This window comes from Dama dama, chromosome 12 (genome assembly GCF_033118175.1).
Source record: "Dama dama isolate Ldn47 chromosome 12, ASM3311817v1, whole genome shotgun sequence".
Classification (NCBI taxonomy): domain Eukaryota; kingdom Metazoa; phylum Chordata; class Mammalia; order Artiodactyla; family Cervidae; genus Dama; species Dama dama.
In genome coordinates, this window is record NC_083692.1 from 55,713,080 (window position 1) to 55,727,070 (window position 13,991).

General features: G+C 36.7%; 1 protein-coding gene across 1 annotated transcript in view; it reads right to left on the reverse strand.

Annotated features, from left to right (window-relative positions):
* HERC1 (HECT and RLD domain containing E3 ubiquitin protein ligase family member 1) overlaps positions 1–13,991 on the reverse strand; it is a 205,299-nt gene that overhangs the window by 32,952 nt on the left and 158,356 nt on the right. The window contains exons 46-55 of the mRNA XM_061157327.1: positions 12,683–12,735; positions 11,793–11,993; positions 10,965–11,139; positions 8,118–8,388; positions 7,773–7,986; positions 4,730–4,935; positions 3,851–3,978; positions 2,732–2,859; positions 1,772–1,972; positions 299–429 (exon numbers count right to left, since the gene is read on the reverse strand). Of these exons, the coding sequence (XP_061013310.1) occupies positions 299–429; positions 1,772–1,972; positions 2,732–2,859; positions 3,851–3,978; positions 4,730–4,935; positions 7,773–7,986; positions 8,118–8,388; positions 10,965–11,139; positions 11,793–11,993; positions 12,683–12,735 (1,708 nt within the window). The remainder of the gene's footprint in view (positions 1–298; positions 430–1,771; positions 1,973–2,731; positions 2,860–3,850; positions 3,979–4,729; positions 4,936–7,772; positions 7,987–8,117; positions 8,389–10,964; positions 11,140–11,792; positions 11,994–12,682; positions 12,736–13,991) is intronic.

Genomic DNA, 13,991 nt, shown 5'->3' on the forward strand with positions numbered 1-13,991 from the left:
TCTGAATTGGTAACTTCTGTTTAAGGTAACGGAATCATTCTTCATATATGGAATTTCTAGCATTACTGGGAGGTACTCTGACCAAGGTATCCTATATCACTGTTTTGGTTTTATCTCTTAGCTCAACGGCTTTTTTATACAGACTTCTCCATTTATACACATGGTCCAAAAACTTTGTATAACAACAGAATATTAAATCACAAGTGACTGAAGTAAAAACATTTTTTGAGAAACTAGTATCAAGCAATACTACAGTATAAAATAAAGAAAAAGTAATCATTTGGTAAAGATGCTTTACCTTATGTGCATCAATCAGAACAATGCCTCCTTTCTCAAGTGGTTCCTTTGTTCCCAATAACAATTTTCCATCAAAATATCCCACTGCAAATGGTCTGTCTTCACTGAACCAAGCAATGCAAGTTACAGACACTAACATGATAAAAACAAAATAAAAATTTTAAAAAGAAAATGAGAGACTTATTTGTCATTGTCTCACTTTAAAAGAGACTTTGCAGAAAATATATACCACTAAAACTACTGGAAGTAAGTTTACAAATATCTCTTTAATGCATTTAGACAAAATGTAGGCTTAGAGCAAGGATTTCATGCAACCCACTTTAAAGGTGTTATTTTTAAGTGACAAGGAGTATCTCATTTTTAATCTTTCATTCTTTTCAAGTGGTTACTGAAAAAGAGAAACAAAAATTGAATTCCCTTGCAGATTTTAAGTCATTTTAGGTTCTCTCCTTTTGGACCAGAATCCACCATGAAACTAACAAGTGAAGTAATCCAACTCTTAGGTAAAAAATTACCTACCCTTTCTTTTGCTTAATATTGCCTATTCCATGTGTTTGCATATTCTATCAAACATGTTATATTCTAACAATCTATATCCATATTTGTTTTAGTATATGTAACACCAGAAGGCTACAAAAGAAGTAAAAAACAGTTTCTGTGGGAGTACAATGGGGACATGGGAGTTGAGTAAATGTGAGAAAGACTTTGCATTGTATACCTTTTTAGTTCTTTTTCTGCCATGCCATGTGGCATGTGGGATCTTAGTTCCCTGAACAGGGATCAAACCTGTGTACCCTGCAGTGGAAGTACAGAGTCCTAACCACTGGACTGCCAGAGAATTTCCTACTGTATCTTTTTAAACTAAAATTTTTGAACCATATGATGGTATTATCTATTTTAAAAATCTAAAAAAATGAACAAAAAAACCCCCAAAAAACCTGTTCTATTCTGTTAAGAGTACCACAGAAGCTGGGACTAGGATCTTTGAGATATCCTACTCCCCCAAATCACCTAACAGAACTGTTCAGTATGATGCCGAGCCATCCAAAATGGAGAGAGTGAGAAAATAAGGGCTTCCTAGTATGACTCTCAAATCAGGAATATCCCTCCCCTCCTCCTCCTTCCTCACTTCCTTAATTTCATACATTTGTTAACAATTTCATCTCCATAAATGGTTATTATCTTTTTTCCTCTTGGACATTCTCAACTTTCTAGGGAGACCTCAAGAGCACTGTAAGTGTTCAGACACTTACACAAAAGATAAACAGTAATTTAGGTCTTATTTTGGCAGTAATGTGTGGTAGGAGTTGATAGAGAACTATCTTTCAACCTAGCAGCTAACTAAAATGAAATACCAACTGGGCAATTTAGAAAACATAACCAAAAGTAATATTTACTCAGCATGTGCCAAAAGAGTATATCTATTTGATTAGAGGAAACACTTTCTCAACCAGATACAAGTCTAATCATTTACCATCCTTTCGATAGCAATGCTCCAGTTCTCGACGGTGCATGGTGGATACATCAACAACTTCAATCAGTCCTAGAGATCCATCCATCCGTCCCACCAACAACAATTCTGGAGACTCTCCTGACCAGGCTGTAGATGGACCCTCTTCTGGCCAAGCCAGAGCAGATACCCAGTGAGGCTGAATATCTACTAACCCTTTTCCTCCTAGAGAGGGAAAAAAATCTTAATTAGTCGTCACTTAATTCTTAAGAGCAATAACAAAAACAAGTACTATTTAGCAAGCTCAAAGCAGTTCCCAATTTCATAATAGCCTACTAATGAATAAGACAGCAAAGCTGGATCCTTCATTTCTATACTACATTTGATTATCAAATTGAGTTTTTCTGTAACTATTAATAGCAAAAAGAGATAGTTTTTATACGAGAAAGAATAAAGGAAAATAATCAGTATACAAATGTCACTTAATTTTCCTAATAATTACTGAAAACCAAGTTAACATATGAAATTCATCTATAGTTAAGGCTAGCAATTCCTCAAATAAGCAAAAGCAAACAAAAATACTGGTAAGCCGAACATTACAATAATAATTTTTATTTTCCAGAGATACATTAAAAATCAACAAGAGTTTGTACTTGTGAAAGAGACAAAATTAACAGAAGTATTTCAACTGATTCAAAAGAACACATATCTAGAAATGTAGTGATTGCTACTTCTCTAATCCTAGGCCGAATGCTGAGTGATACATAAAAGTAATTTTTAGTTTACAATTACCAGGTTAATTGAAACTCTTAGAAATAAAAGTCAGGAAATGAACACTCTTTAATTTAAATCATACTATGCATAGATTTCTACAGTTGGTAAATAGATTGTGAGATTCAAGGTGAAGGGAAGCCAATGTTTGAACTTAGAAGGCTAAGAGAAAGAGCACCTTCAGTAGTTTACTAGTATTTATGTGACTCTTACCATTAACTTGCCAGATATTCACCATCTTTTCCAAAGCCCCAGCTAGGTATTTGCCACTGATACTCCAGGAAACAGGTGAGAAACTTGGATCACTGGGTGATCCTAGGCTTTCTTCAGCATCACCTTCCCTAGAACACAACAGATAATATGGAATTCTAATCCATCATCCAAAAGGAAACTAAATCCTAAATCTTAAAATAAGGGTTTTATATACACCATAGTACATATAGAGAGACTTACATTTCAAAAGCTTGGCTAGTAGTATATGACAATCACATAATTGCTAGTGTTTGTCATAATGTGAAAATTGTAGAATTACAAAAGAGTTTTACTTAGACAATTCATCATTTAATGTACTACATAATTTGTCAACAAAGATATTCTGATTCTGCATGATTTATACATATGATTATTACTCAGGGAACACTGATTCTTGCTTGCCTAATAGCTAGGGAAGTTTTATATTTAGCTATAAAAATAGAGAAGATGCTACACTGTGCTACAGAAGAAATATCATTACTCTTAATTCCTAAATAATCCTTGAAGAATGGTAGAAAATAAACTTATTGTTTTGTAGAAATGAACACGTTAGCAAAGTAGACCTTGATTTAATTCTGAGTAAGTCCAGATACTGACAGTAATATTTTTATCTTCTAAATTACTATCTAGAAGGACTTGGTGGTCCAGTGGTTGAGAGACCATCTGCCAATGCAGGGGACAGGGATTCAATCCCTGGTCTGGGAAGATTCTACATGCTGAGAAGCAACTAAGTTTGTGCAATGCAACTACTGAAGCCCCTGTGCCTAGAGTCTGTGCTCCGCAATGAGAGAAGTCACCACAATGAGAAGCTCATGCACTGCAACTAGAGAGTACCCGCTACTCACCACAACTAGAGAAAGCCCACGCCCAGCAATGAAGACCCAGTGCAGCCAAAAGTTAATTAATTAATTAAATACTATCTTGCAAAAAACCAAAAACAACACACTGGAAACTATTCTGAAATAAAAAATTGTAAAAAACTTTAGTGACAATTTGAGTATACTAACACAACCAAGATGAAGCATGTTTAGGATTCTCCTATTTTTAAATGTTACCCAAAGGAGCAACATCAATACTCACAATCTGTTGAACACACAGGTCTGTTGCAGTGAATACTGCTTCTTGGTGACATTCCACACCCGGATGGTGCCATCATTGCCACTTGTAGCCAAGAGTCCTTTTTTATTACACCAAACACAAGTCATTACCTAGAAAAGATAAAAAGTCCAGCAATATGTGAGCAAGTTTTAATTCAAATGATTCTGTAATCTGAAGTTCTATCAAATTAAAAATAAATCTACCATGAAATTACAAAAGTATCCATGTTATAAAACAATATGCATGGTCTAATTCTTTCTAATTGGCTTGTAAATACACACCTATATGAGATATACCTTTAAAACACTATGCCCAAACTCATTTGAATTATCTTAGACTTGTTACAATCTTTACTAAACATGTTTGTTTAATTAAAAAACGTTTTTTAATCCAATAAAACAGAAGTATTCAATATGTTCTATAAAATAAATTACAAGACTAAAAAATGACTTTTAAATTGAAAAAGTAGAGGTCAGTCTTCATTTCCTAAACTTCCCTTGTCACTGCTCAGGTGCCCAGTGGGTTAGATTAAAACAGTAGAGTCAATTTCTTCTCCTCTTGCATATATAAGCTCTTATCTTTCGTGAGGTTATTCCTTTGGTTTTCTTCTCATTCCCCATCTGATATTCCCATTTGTACCAGGTTATATAGTATACAACATACACATGTAGAGAAAGGAGAGTCGGTAACTAGCAAATACTGATAATTTAGCACACACATGTGTGTGCATATGAGAGAGACAGAGAAAGACAGACACACAGATACACATCCCATGATCTAAACTTGAAGCTCTTGGAGAACAGCAGAAACTATTTTATCTTAGATAAGGTGATCAACACACTTGGGGCTTAAAATACATACTCTGTTCTGATGCGCCTCCAACTTGATAAAGGAGCATTTTCTGAGATCTCCTCCCATATCAGCAAGTGTTTGTGGAGTGGTTTGGTTGTCGCGGTCATGTGCAGCAAGAGTGCGCACAAGCTGTTGAGCAGCCCATTGCCTATGCTGTGAGGACAGCCTTGAGGAGAGGCAGCAGGCTGCCAGGGCATTAGCCAGCTCCAGAGGGCCTACAGCAGAAGGATCATAGGAAGGATGGGCATACAATTGGGCAGTTAAACCTGCTTAAACAAAACAATGAAATGATGCCTGGGTGAGAGCTGGTGGTGGTGAACAAACAAAAATGGGTTAACCCATCTTTTAAGAATTAGCACTTTTTCAAGCAATCATTTCACTAAGATATGCATACAAGTTATAAAGCACTTATCTCACATAAAATTCTATAATAAATCTGATTCACTGCAAATATACATTTATATACATTAATCAACAGTCTTTGCTCTAAGGATACATAGACTGAGAATACAGCAGACATCAGTTTAAGGCCAAGGCAAAGCGAGCATGTCCTAAAAAATAAGAGTTTGGCTTTTGCTGCTCAAAAGTGATCTTAATAGCCAATCAAGGGCTGCCTTGATAGACCCCAAAGCCCATCTCTCTTGGCCAAATGTGAAGAGAAGGGTACACAGTGTATTTAAGTAGTCTCTTCAAGTATATCGTCTTAAGACAAAGAGAAAAACAGCACTACTTTATATAAATTATATTACAGAAACCTACTGTGATTATTATCTATGGTGACTCAAACCATACTCGAATAAAATAATCTAATTAAAAAAGACAAATTTGGTATATTTTCTAGTATTTATTTCCATGCACAATGATAAGGTATCCATGCACTTTTCTTATGATCTAACTTAACTACACAGTGCTCAGGTACTCAGTCATGTCCAACTCTTGGCAACCCCATGGACTGCAGCACGCCAGGCTTCCCTGTCCTTCATCTCCCAGAGCTTGCTCAAACTCATGTCCATTGAGTCAGTGATGCCATCCAATCATCTCATCCTATGTCGTTCCCTTCTCCTCCTGCCTTCAATCTCTCCCAATATCAAGGTCTTTTCTAGTAAGTCAGCTCTTTGCATCAGGTGGCCAAAGTATTGGGAGTTTCAGCTTCAGCATCAGTCATTCCAATGAATATTCAGGACTGATATCCTTTACGATTGACTGGTTTGATCTCCTTGCTTTCCAAGGGACTCTCAAGAGTCTTCTCCAATGCCACAATTCAAAAGCATCAATTCTTCAGCCTTCTTTATGCTCCAACTCCAAAGAAGTCCTCAGCCTTCTTTATGGTTCAACTCTCACATCCATACATGACTAATGAAAAAACCATAGCTTTGACTAGACGGACCTTTGTTGGCAAAGTAATGTCTCCACTTTTTAACATGCTGTCTAGATTTGTCATAGCTTTTCTTTCAAGGAGAAAGCGTCTTTTAATTTCATGGCTGCAGTCACCATCTACAATGATTTTGGAGCCCAAGAAAATAAAAGTCTGTCACTGTTTCCACTGTTTCCCCATCTATTTGCCATGCAATGATGGGACCAGACGCATGATCTTCATTTTTTGAATGTCGACCTTTAGGCCAGCTTTTTCACTATCCTCTTTCACCTTCCTCAAGAGGCTCTTTAGTTCCTCTTTGCTTTCTGCCATAAGTGTGGTATCATCTGCATATCTGAGGTTATTAATATTTCTCCCAGCAATCTTGATTCCAGCTTGTGCTTGCTTCATCCAGTCCAGTATTTCACATGATGTACTCTGCATAAAGGTTAAATAAGCAGGGTGACAATATACAGCCTTGACGTACTCCTTTCCCAATTTGGAACCAGTCTATTGTTCCATGTCCAGTTAACTGCTACTTCTTGATCTGCTTACAGGTTTCTCAGGTGACAGGTAAGGTGGTCTGGTATTCTCATCTCTTTAAGAATTTTACACAGTTTGTTGAGATCCACACGGTCAAAGGCTTTGGCATAGTCAACAAAGTAGATGTTTTTCTGGAGCTCTCTTGCTTTTTTGATGATCCAACAAATGCTGGCAATTTGATCTCTGGTTCCTCTGCCTTTTCTAAATCCATTTTGAACATGTGGAAGTTCATAGTTCATGTACTGTTGAAGCCTCGCTTAGAGAATTTTGGACATTACTTTGCTAGCATGTGACATGAATGCAACTGTGCAGTAGTTTCAATATTCTTTGGCATGGCCTTTCTTAGGGATTGGAATGAAAACTGACCTTTTCCAGTCCTGTGGCCCCTGCTGAGTTTTCCAAATTTGCTGGCATATTAAGTGCAGCACTAAGACAGCATCACGTCTTAGGAGTTGAAATAGCTCAACTGGAATTCCATCACCTCCATAGTTTTGTCATAGTGGTGCTTCCTAAGGCCCATTTGACTTCAAATTCCAGGATGTCTGGCTTTAGGTGAGTGATCACACCATCAAGGTTATCTGCGTCATGAAGACCTTTTTTGTATAGTTTTTCTGCGTATTCTTGCTACCTCTTAGTAGTATCTTCTGCTTCTGACAGGTCCATCCCACTTCTGTCCTTTATTGTTCCCATCTTTGTGTGAAATGTTCCCTTGGTACCTCTAATTTTCTTGAAGAGATCTAGTCTTTCCAATTCTATTGTTTTCCTCTATTTCTTTGCAATGATTACTGAGGAAGGCTTTCTTATCTCTCCTTGCTGTTCGCTGGAACACTGCATTCAGATGGGTATATCTTTCCTTTCCTCCTTTGCCTTTTGCTTCTCTTCTTTTCTCAGCTATTTGGTAAGGCCTTCTCAGACAACCACTTTGTGCTTTTGCATTTCTTTTTCTTGGGGATGGCTTTGATCACCACCTCCTGTACAATGTTACGAACCTCCAACCACAGTTCTTCAGGCACTCTATCAAATCTAACTCCTTGAATCTGTCACTTCCACCATATATGTTGTTATATAATTCATCACATATAACAATGCAGAAACATTTTAAAAAACATATATCGAATTGATTAAAAGACTATATTTAAATCATATGAAACTTACCTTTCTTTTCAACTTCTGACTTATCATAATTAGGTCTCAGTTTGGCCCCTTTGTCTGCTAGTAATGCCACAAGGGCCTGAGTTACAACAAAATTTGGGGAGGTTACAAGCTTATTCTCTTCAGCAATTCCTCGGAGAAAGCTAGGTAGAAACTTTCGCTGAATTGGATCATCAACTGTGGTTAGATTTACACCTGTTGCAGCAGAAATCAAGTTCTGAAGAGGCAATCAGAACAAACACATTTAATTTTTAATTTTGGAAAAGAAGCTTTTTACTTCACAAGTTTCTTTTAATAATTGGTTGGAAATAAGCAATACAATAAGAAAAGCACTGAAAACTATCCTACCTGTGTACACAACTGCACCAGGAGCTTTGCAGCACTAGGAGTGTTTGATGCTAGACATCCCACTGCTGTGCTCAGATAGGCCAGGCAAGAAATGGGCTTGTTGGCCTTGCTGTGCCCACCTCGTGAACGTTCTGAAGTGCTTGCCATGGCAGAAGGACTGGTGGAGAGGCCAGCTCTCCCTGCTGCAGCCAAGCACATTAGCCGAACCAAAGTCCGGATATCTGTAAGCCCTAGAGATTCAAGACCAGCAGCCAGGCTACAACTGGAACCACTGCCAGAAAAAGAACACACTTTAGATACATAAAGAAAATAGATTTAAGTGATCATTTGGAGCCCCACATACAATCCATAGCACCAACAACCAAAATAAAAGGCAAGTTGCACTATCCTAGTCATACATGCCCTACTGTATGCATGTATGTAAGAGATGTCCTAAAATAAAAACCTTGAAACTGTTATTGAAACTTTTATTTGTTTTAATAAATATCGACATACACTTGAAGTATACCTGGATTATCAAAGTATAATTTAGAGGAATGTTCATAAACCATGAATTTTCACAAACTGAACAAACCTATGTAACCACCTTCCAGATCAAGAAACAGAACACTCCAACAGCCCCAGAAGACTAGTTGGGCCCTTCTCAATCTCCAGGACCTCAAAAATAACTACAATCCTGATGTTTAAGGCCATAAATCAGTTTTGCCTGTTTTTGAACTTCATATAGATAGGATAATAAAGTGTGTACTCTCTTATGTCTGGCTTCTTTTATTCAACATTATGCTTGTAAGTTTCATCCATGCTGTTGCATTATTAGCAGCAGTTATTCATTTTCATTGACACACAGGCATAACATGGAGATGTGGGTTCAGTTCCAGACCACGACAATAAAACGAATATTGCAATTAAGAAGGCCAAACTTTTTTGGTTTTCCAGTGCATATAAAAGTCATGCTTATACTATACTGTAGTCTGTTAAGGGTACAACAGCATTATGCCTAAAAGAACAATGTATTAATATATAGCTCAATTTAAAAGTACTTTAATGCTAAAAAATGTTAATCATCTAAGCTTTCAGTAATCTTTTCGTAACAGTAACATCAAAGATCACTGATCACAGATCACCATAACAAATATGATTATAATGAAAAAGCCTGAAACAGTCCAAGAATTACCAAAATGTGGCACAGAGACATGAAATGAGCAAATGTTATTGGAAAAATGGTGCCAACACACTTGTTCAACTCAGGGCTGCCACAACCTTCAATTTGTTAAAAAAAGCAAAAACAAAAACTAATATCTGCAAAGTACAATAGAGTGCAATAAGAAAAGATATGGCTGCCTATACAAATGAAATTTACCACAATTCATTTCTCTATACAGATGAGAGCATGGGGCTATCATGAACAGCACTGCCATGAATGTTCTTTCCCACATCTTTGGGAACACATATGTAAGCACATCTGTTGGATATATACCCAGAAGTGTTTTTCTGGGTCATAAGTACATTAATACTCACTTTCAGCTGGTACTATCTAAGAGTTTTCCAAAGTAACTATCCTAATTTATTTTTGCACTAGCAGTGTATGAGTGGTCTAGATGTTTCACATTCTCATGATTACTTTTCTCCCCTCAGTCTTTTAAATTTTAGCCATTTTGATGGGTGTGTAGTCATAGCCTACTTTCATTTCTCTGAAGAGTAATGGGGCTGAACATTTTTTTGTTCGTGTTTATTGACCATTTCAAGATCTTTTATATTATTTTGTATTGTGTCCATTTTTCTTTTTCTGTCTCTTATTGGTTTGTAAGAATACTTTATATATTTTGTTGGTCATATGCATTGCTAAGATCATCTCCCATTCCAGGGCTTTTTTTTTTTTACTTTCTGACTTTTTACTTCCTAAATGACTTTTGCTGAACAAAAGTTCTTTTTTAATGTAGTCCAATTTATCAATTTTTTTTCTTTAAAGTGAATGCCTTTTGTGACTTAAGAAATCTCTGCTTGTTCCAAGATCAAGAATAAAATCTTCATTATCTTACAGAAACGTTACTGATTTATGTTTTACATTTAGACCAAAAAGTCACTTGAAAATACTGGCTTTATATAGTTTGAGGTTGGAGCCAAGACTCATTTTTTTGCTGAAGTGAATAAACTATCTGACCTAGCCCAAGTTATTGAAAAGATGATCCTTGCCTCATTGCTCTGCAATGTCATAAATCAAATTATAAATCAAATGTTAATCTACACGTATGAGTCAGTTTCTGAAGTTCATTTTCCATAGACCAAACTGTCTATTCTTGAGCCAATATCATATAGTCTCATCTAAATTTTGAGTTTCTTCCAGGGTCCTTCTGTCTTCGTTGATTTACTGTTAAATATCCCTATTTAATCATTTCTTAAATGGATGTCTTTTAGGTATTCTTGGTTCTCTTCCCTTTTTTACATTACACTCCACAGTATGAACACAACAGGAGCCTCCACAATACGCAGGCTGACTTAGCTATACAGCTGGTAAACTCTGCAGAAAAACTCACTCAACCTTCAAGTTTTACCCTACACCAAATGGATCAATGGTCTTAGTTTCCCATTTCAGATAATAAAATGTTTGCAGTTAACTCAGTTACTATAACGGCAATATTTTCTGCCTAAAAAGGCCCAAACATTAACTGAATGACTGACTGACTGACTGACTGAATAATAATGATGACTATTGGCTAATTTCTTTCATTCAACAGTAGTTATTCAAGTTTCTAAAACTTCTATTTCTTCTTCCCAAACAATACCAGACTCCTGTCCAATATGTACCAGAAGCTAACTTAGTATCTTTTGACACAAAATAACACTTACCTGACTGAGAGAAGAGACAGAGCTCTCATGACCATGGTTCTAGCCAGAAGAACCTGAGCAGCAGCCGTCACTCTCCTTAAAGCAACCACCCGGTCATGAGGATTTGCTAAGGCAGCTGCCTGTTCACCCAATGTTATTCTCCCAGAGGAACTCTTTTCTACAGAGCCATGGCAACCTGAAAAATGTAAGATTTTGCTCAGTTTTCAAGAAAGTAAGGAAAAAAATAGCCAAACTACTGAGAAATTTTCCCTGGGTAGCTAGGTTCTAGGCTACTAGGAAATAAAGCAAATCAATGTATTTTGCTCATCCATAAAACTTTGTTATATAGAAAATGGTTAGGGAGAAAGAGATATTTCTAAGTCAATAACTAATTATAGGAAAAATATGATTCTTGAATTTTTCTGGTTTTATTTATTTTTGCTCATGTATCTCTTCCACTGATATTAACAAATATAGAAAAAATACAGTTTTAAAAATATGCCTTGAGTACATATTTAGTATTTCATAAAGTAAAATGTCACCCAAATTAAAAAATACTACAAAATAGTTTTTGTTTCCAGGTTTCTCTTAACACAAAGTTAAAAAAAAAACAAAACTATGCATTTTATAAATTCTTTTTATCACTTGAATATTTTATAAAAACAAAAGAATCAGAAGTTAATATTGCATTATACCTTCAAAACATTAAAATACCTGGCTAAAGATAGTTGATGGGATAGAAAATATTGAACTCATTATTATTAACCTCTACCTTTATTATTTACTTTTCTAAGAAGCAAATTAATATAGACTCTATAAAATCCATGCCAATCAGCATTACAAGTTTACCTATTTGCATCAGAGTCTCTTCCATACTGTTGGTTGCTGTTACCATTGCTACTGATGCTCCTAATGGATCACTGTCAGGGAACTGAACTGGTTCTGGTACAATGCGGCGGTCGTTTAAACCAAGAGGGCCAGCAAGTAATTCAAACTCTTCTTCACCCGTTAGCTTTTCATCTTCATCAACATCCAACATGTCCCAGTCTTCTGGAGTTTAAATAAAGAAATGGATGGTATGTAAATATAAACACGACACAACCCTGCTGGCAATGGTTATTGTGAGATAGGTCTAAGATGCAGATGGATTGAAAGCCTAGTCAGTGCCTACAAAATAAAATATAGCACCATCTCCTGGTGACCCAACTAAACTGCACTCTGGAGTCACAGTGGGACTAAGGGAAAGGTAGTGAGAGCAAATCCATTTAAACCAATAGCCCATGTTACAGTTGGTCATGGAGGTTTCAACTAAAAAAAAATATTGTTATGGGGCCAACAAGGAGTAATTGACCCTGTCCATGATCATTAGGAAATGAGTTATTCCAAATAAAGGAATGCTCCAGATAAACTGATGCTTACTTCTTTATTTTTTACTTTCCACAATTAGGATGAAAATTCAAAATGTATTAATACTTCATACTTTACCTACTTTGAAAAAATATACATGCCACACAGAAATTAACATTCTGTGGGAAAGTATTAGAACCCAGGTCTTTTTCCCTTGACTTTTAAAACTAGGGCTATTGCTATCATACTATCTTGAACCTTTGGGGGGAAGTTTAAGTTGACGTGTATGTAAATACAGAGAAACATATGAAGATTAAGTTTTAGTAACAGATGTTAAGTAGAAGGTACATACAAAAATACATGTGACATAAAGAGGTTCTCAAAACAACTACCTTCATACACACTGTCCTGCTTGCCAATAAGATCTGGAGCTTGTCCTTTGTACCTGCACCAAACACAAAGAACATTGTGTTTTCTTTCATATAAAACAATTATTACTCCAAAGTGGAAATTGTCATTAGGACATTCTAAAAGGTCATTAATAAAGCAACACAAAATAAAAAAGTATGTTTCATGTTATGGAAAGTGAAAGTGTTAGTCGCTCAATCATGTCCGACTCCTTGCAACCCCATAGACTGTAGCTCGCCAGGCTCCTCTGTCCACGGGATTCTCCAGGCAAGAATACTGGAGTGGGTTGCCATTTCCTCCTCCAGGGGATCTTCCCAACCGAGGGATCGAAACTGGGTCTCCTGTGTCTCCTGCATTGGCAGGTGGGTTCTTTACCACCAGGCACCACCTGGGAAGTCCCTTCATGTTATGGGCTAATGTAATAAAAACTACTGGTATGTAGGTGTTTACAAAATCAGTGATTATTTTATCAAATAACTGTGGAGGTTTCTGGGTGACCGACATAAATCTTTTTTCCCCCCAATTTATTTATTTTTGGTTGCACTGGGTCTTCACTGCTCCATGTGGGCTTTCTCCAGTTGCAGTGAGTGGGGGCTGCCCCTCACTGCAGTGCAGACCTTCTCACCACAGCGGCTCCTCTTGTCGCAGAGCACAGCCCTAGAGTGCTCACGGTCTAGCAGCTGTGGCACATGAGCTTCAGCTGCTCTGCAGCATGTGCAATCTTCCTGAACCAGGGATTGAACCCATGTTCCCTGCATTGGCAAGTGGACTCAACCACTGGATCAGCAGGGAAGTCCCCTACATAAATCTTTTAATCAAAGCCTATTCCAGAACACTTTAAGGGTTTTAATAGTTGACAGTAAGGGCAAAAACCTACTCATTAGCAAATTAATTGCTATTTAGGAATATAAAGAAGTAATATTTTCATGGAAGCTTGTTTAGTCTAAATAGTCTATTTTTTAAATCAAGAAACAAGATCTTAATCAAGATGTCAAAAATATGGTGAAAAACACCAAAGGAAAAAAAGGAACATAAGCCTCCTGAAGGTTAAAGCAAGGTTAACGCAATTTGTTAACAAATTTAAGATTAATACAGTCAAACTCCAGTGAAGGACCTGAGGCCATACCACTGTTCCCAGACTATAGACTGCCACCTCTGGCAGGAACTTGAATTCTTCCACCTCCCTCATCCCTGTATCTAATTCAGCAATCATAGGACTTTATAAAGGAAATAAATAAAGTGAAAGTGAAGTCGCTCAGTCATGTCCAACTCTGTGTGACCCCGTGGACTGTA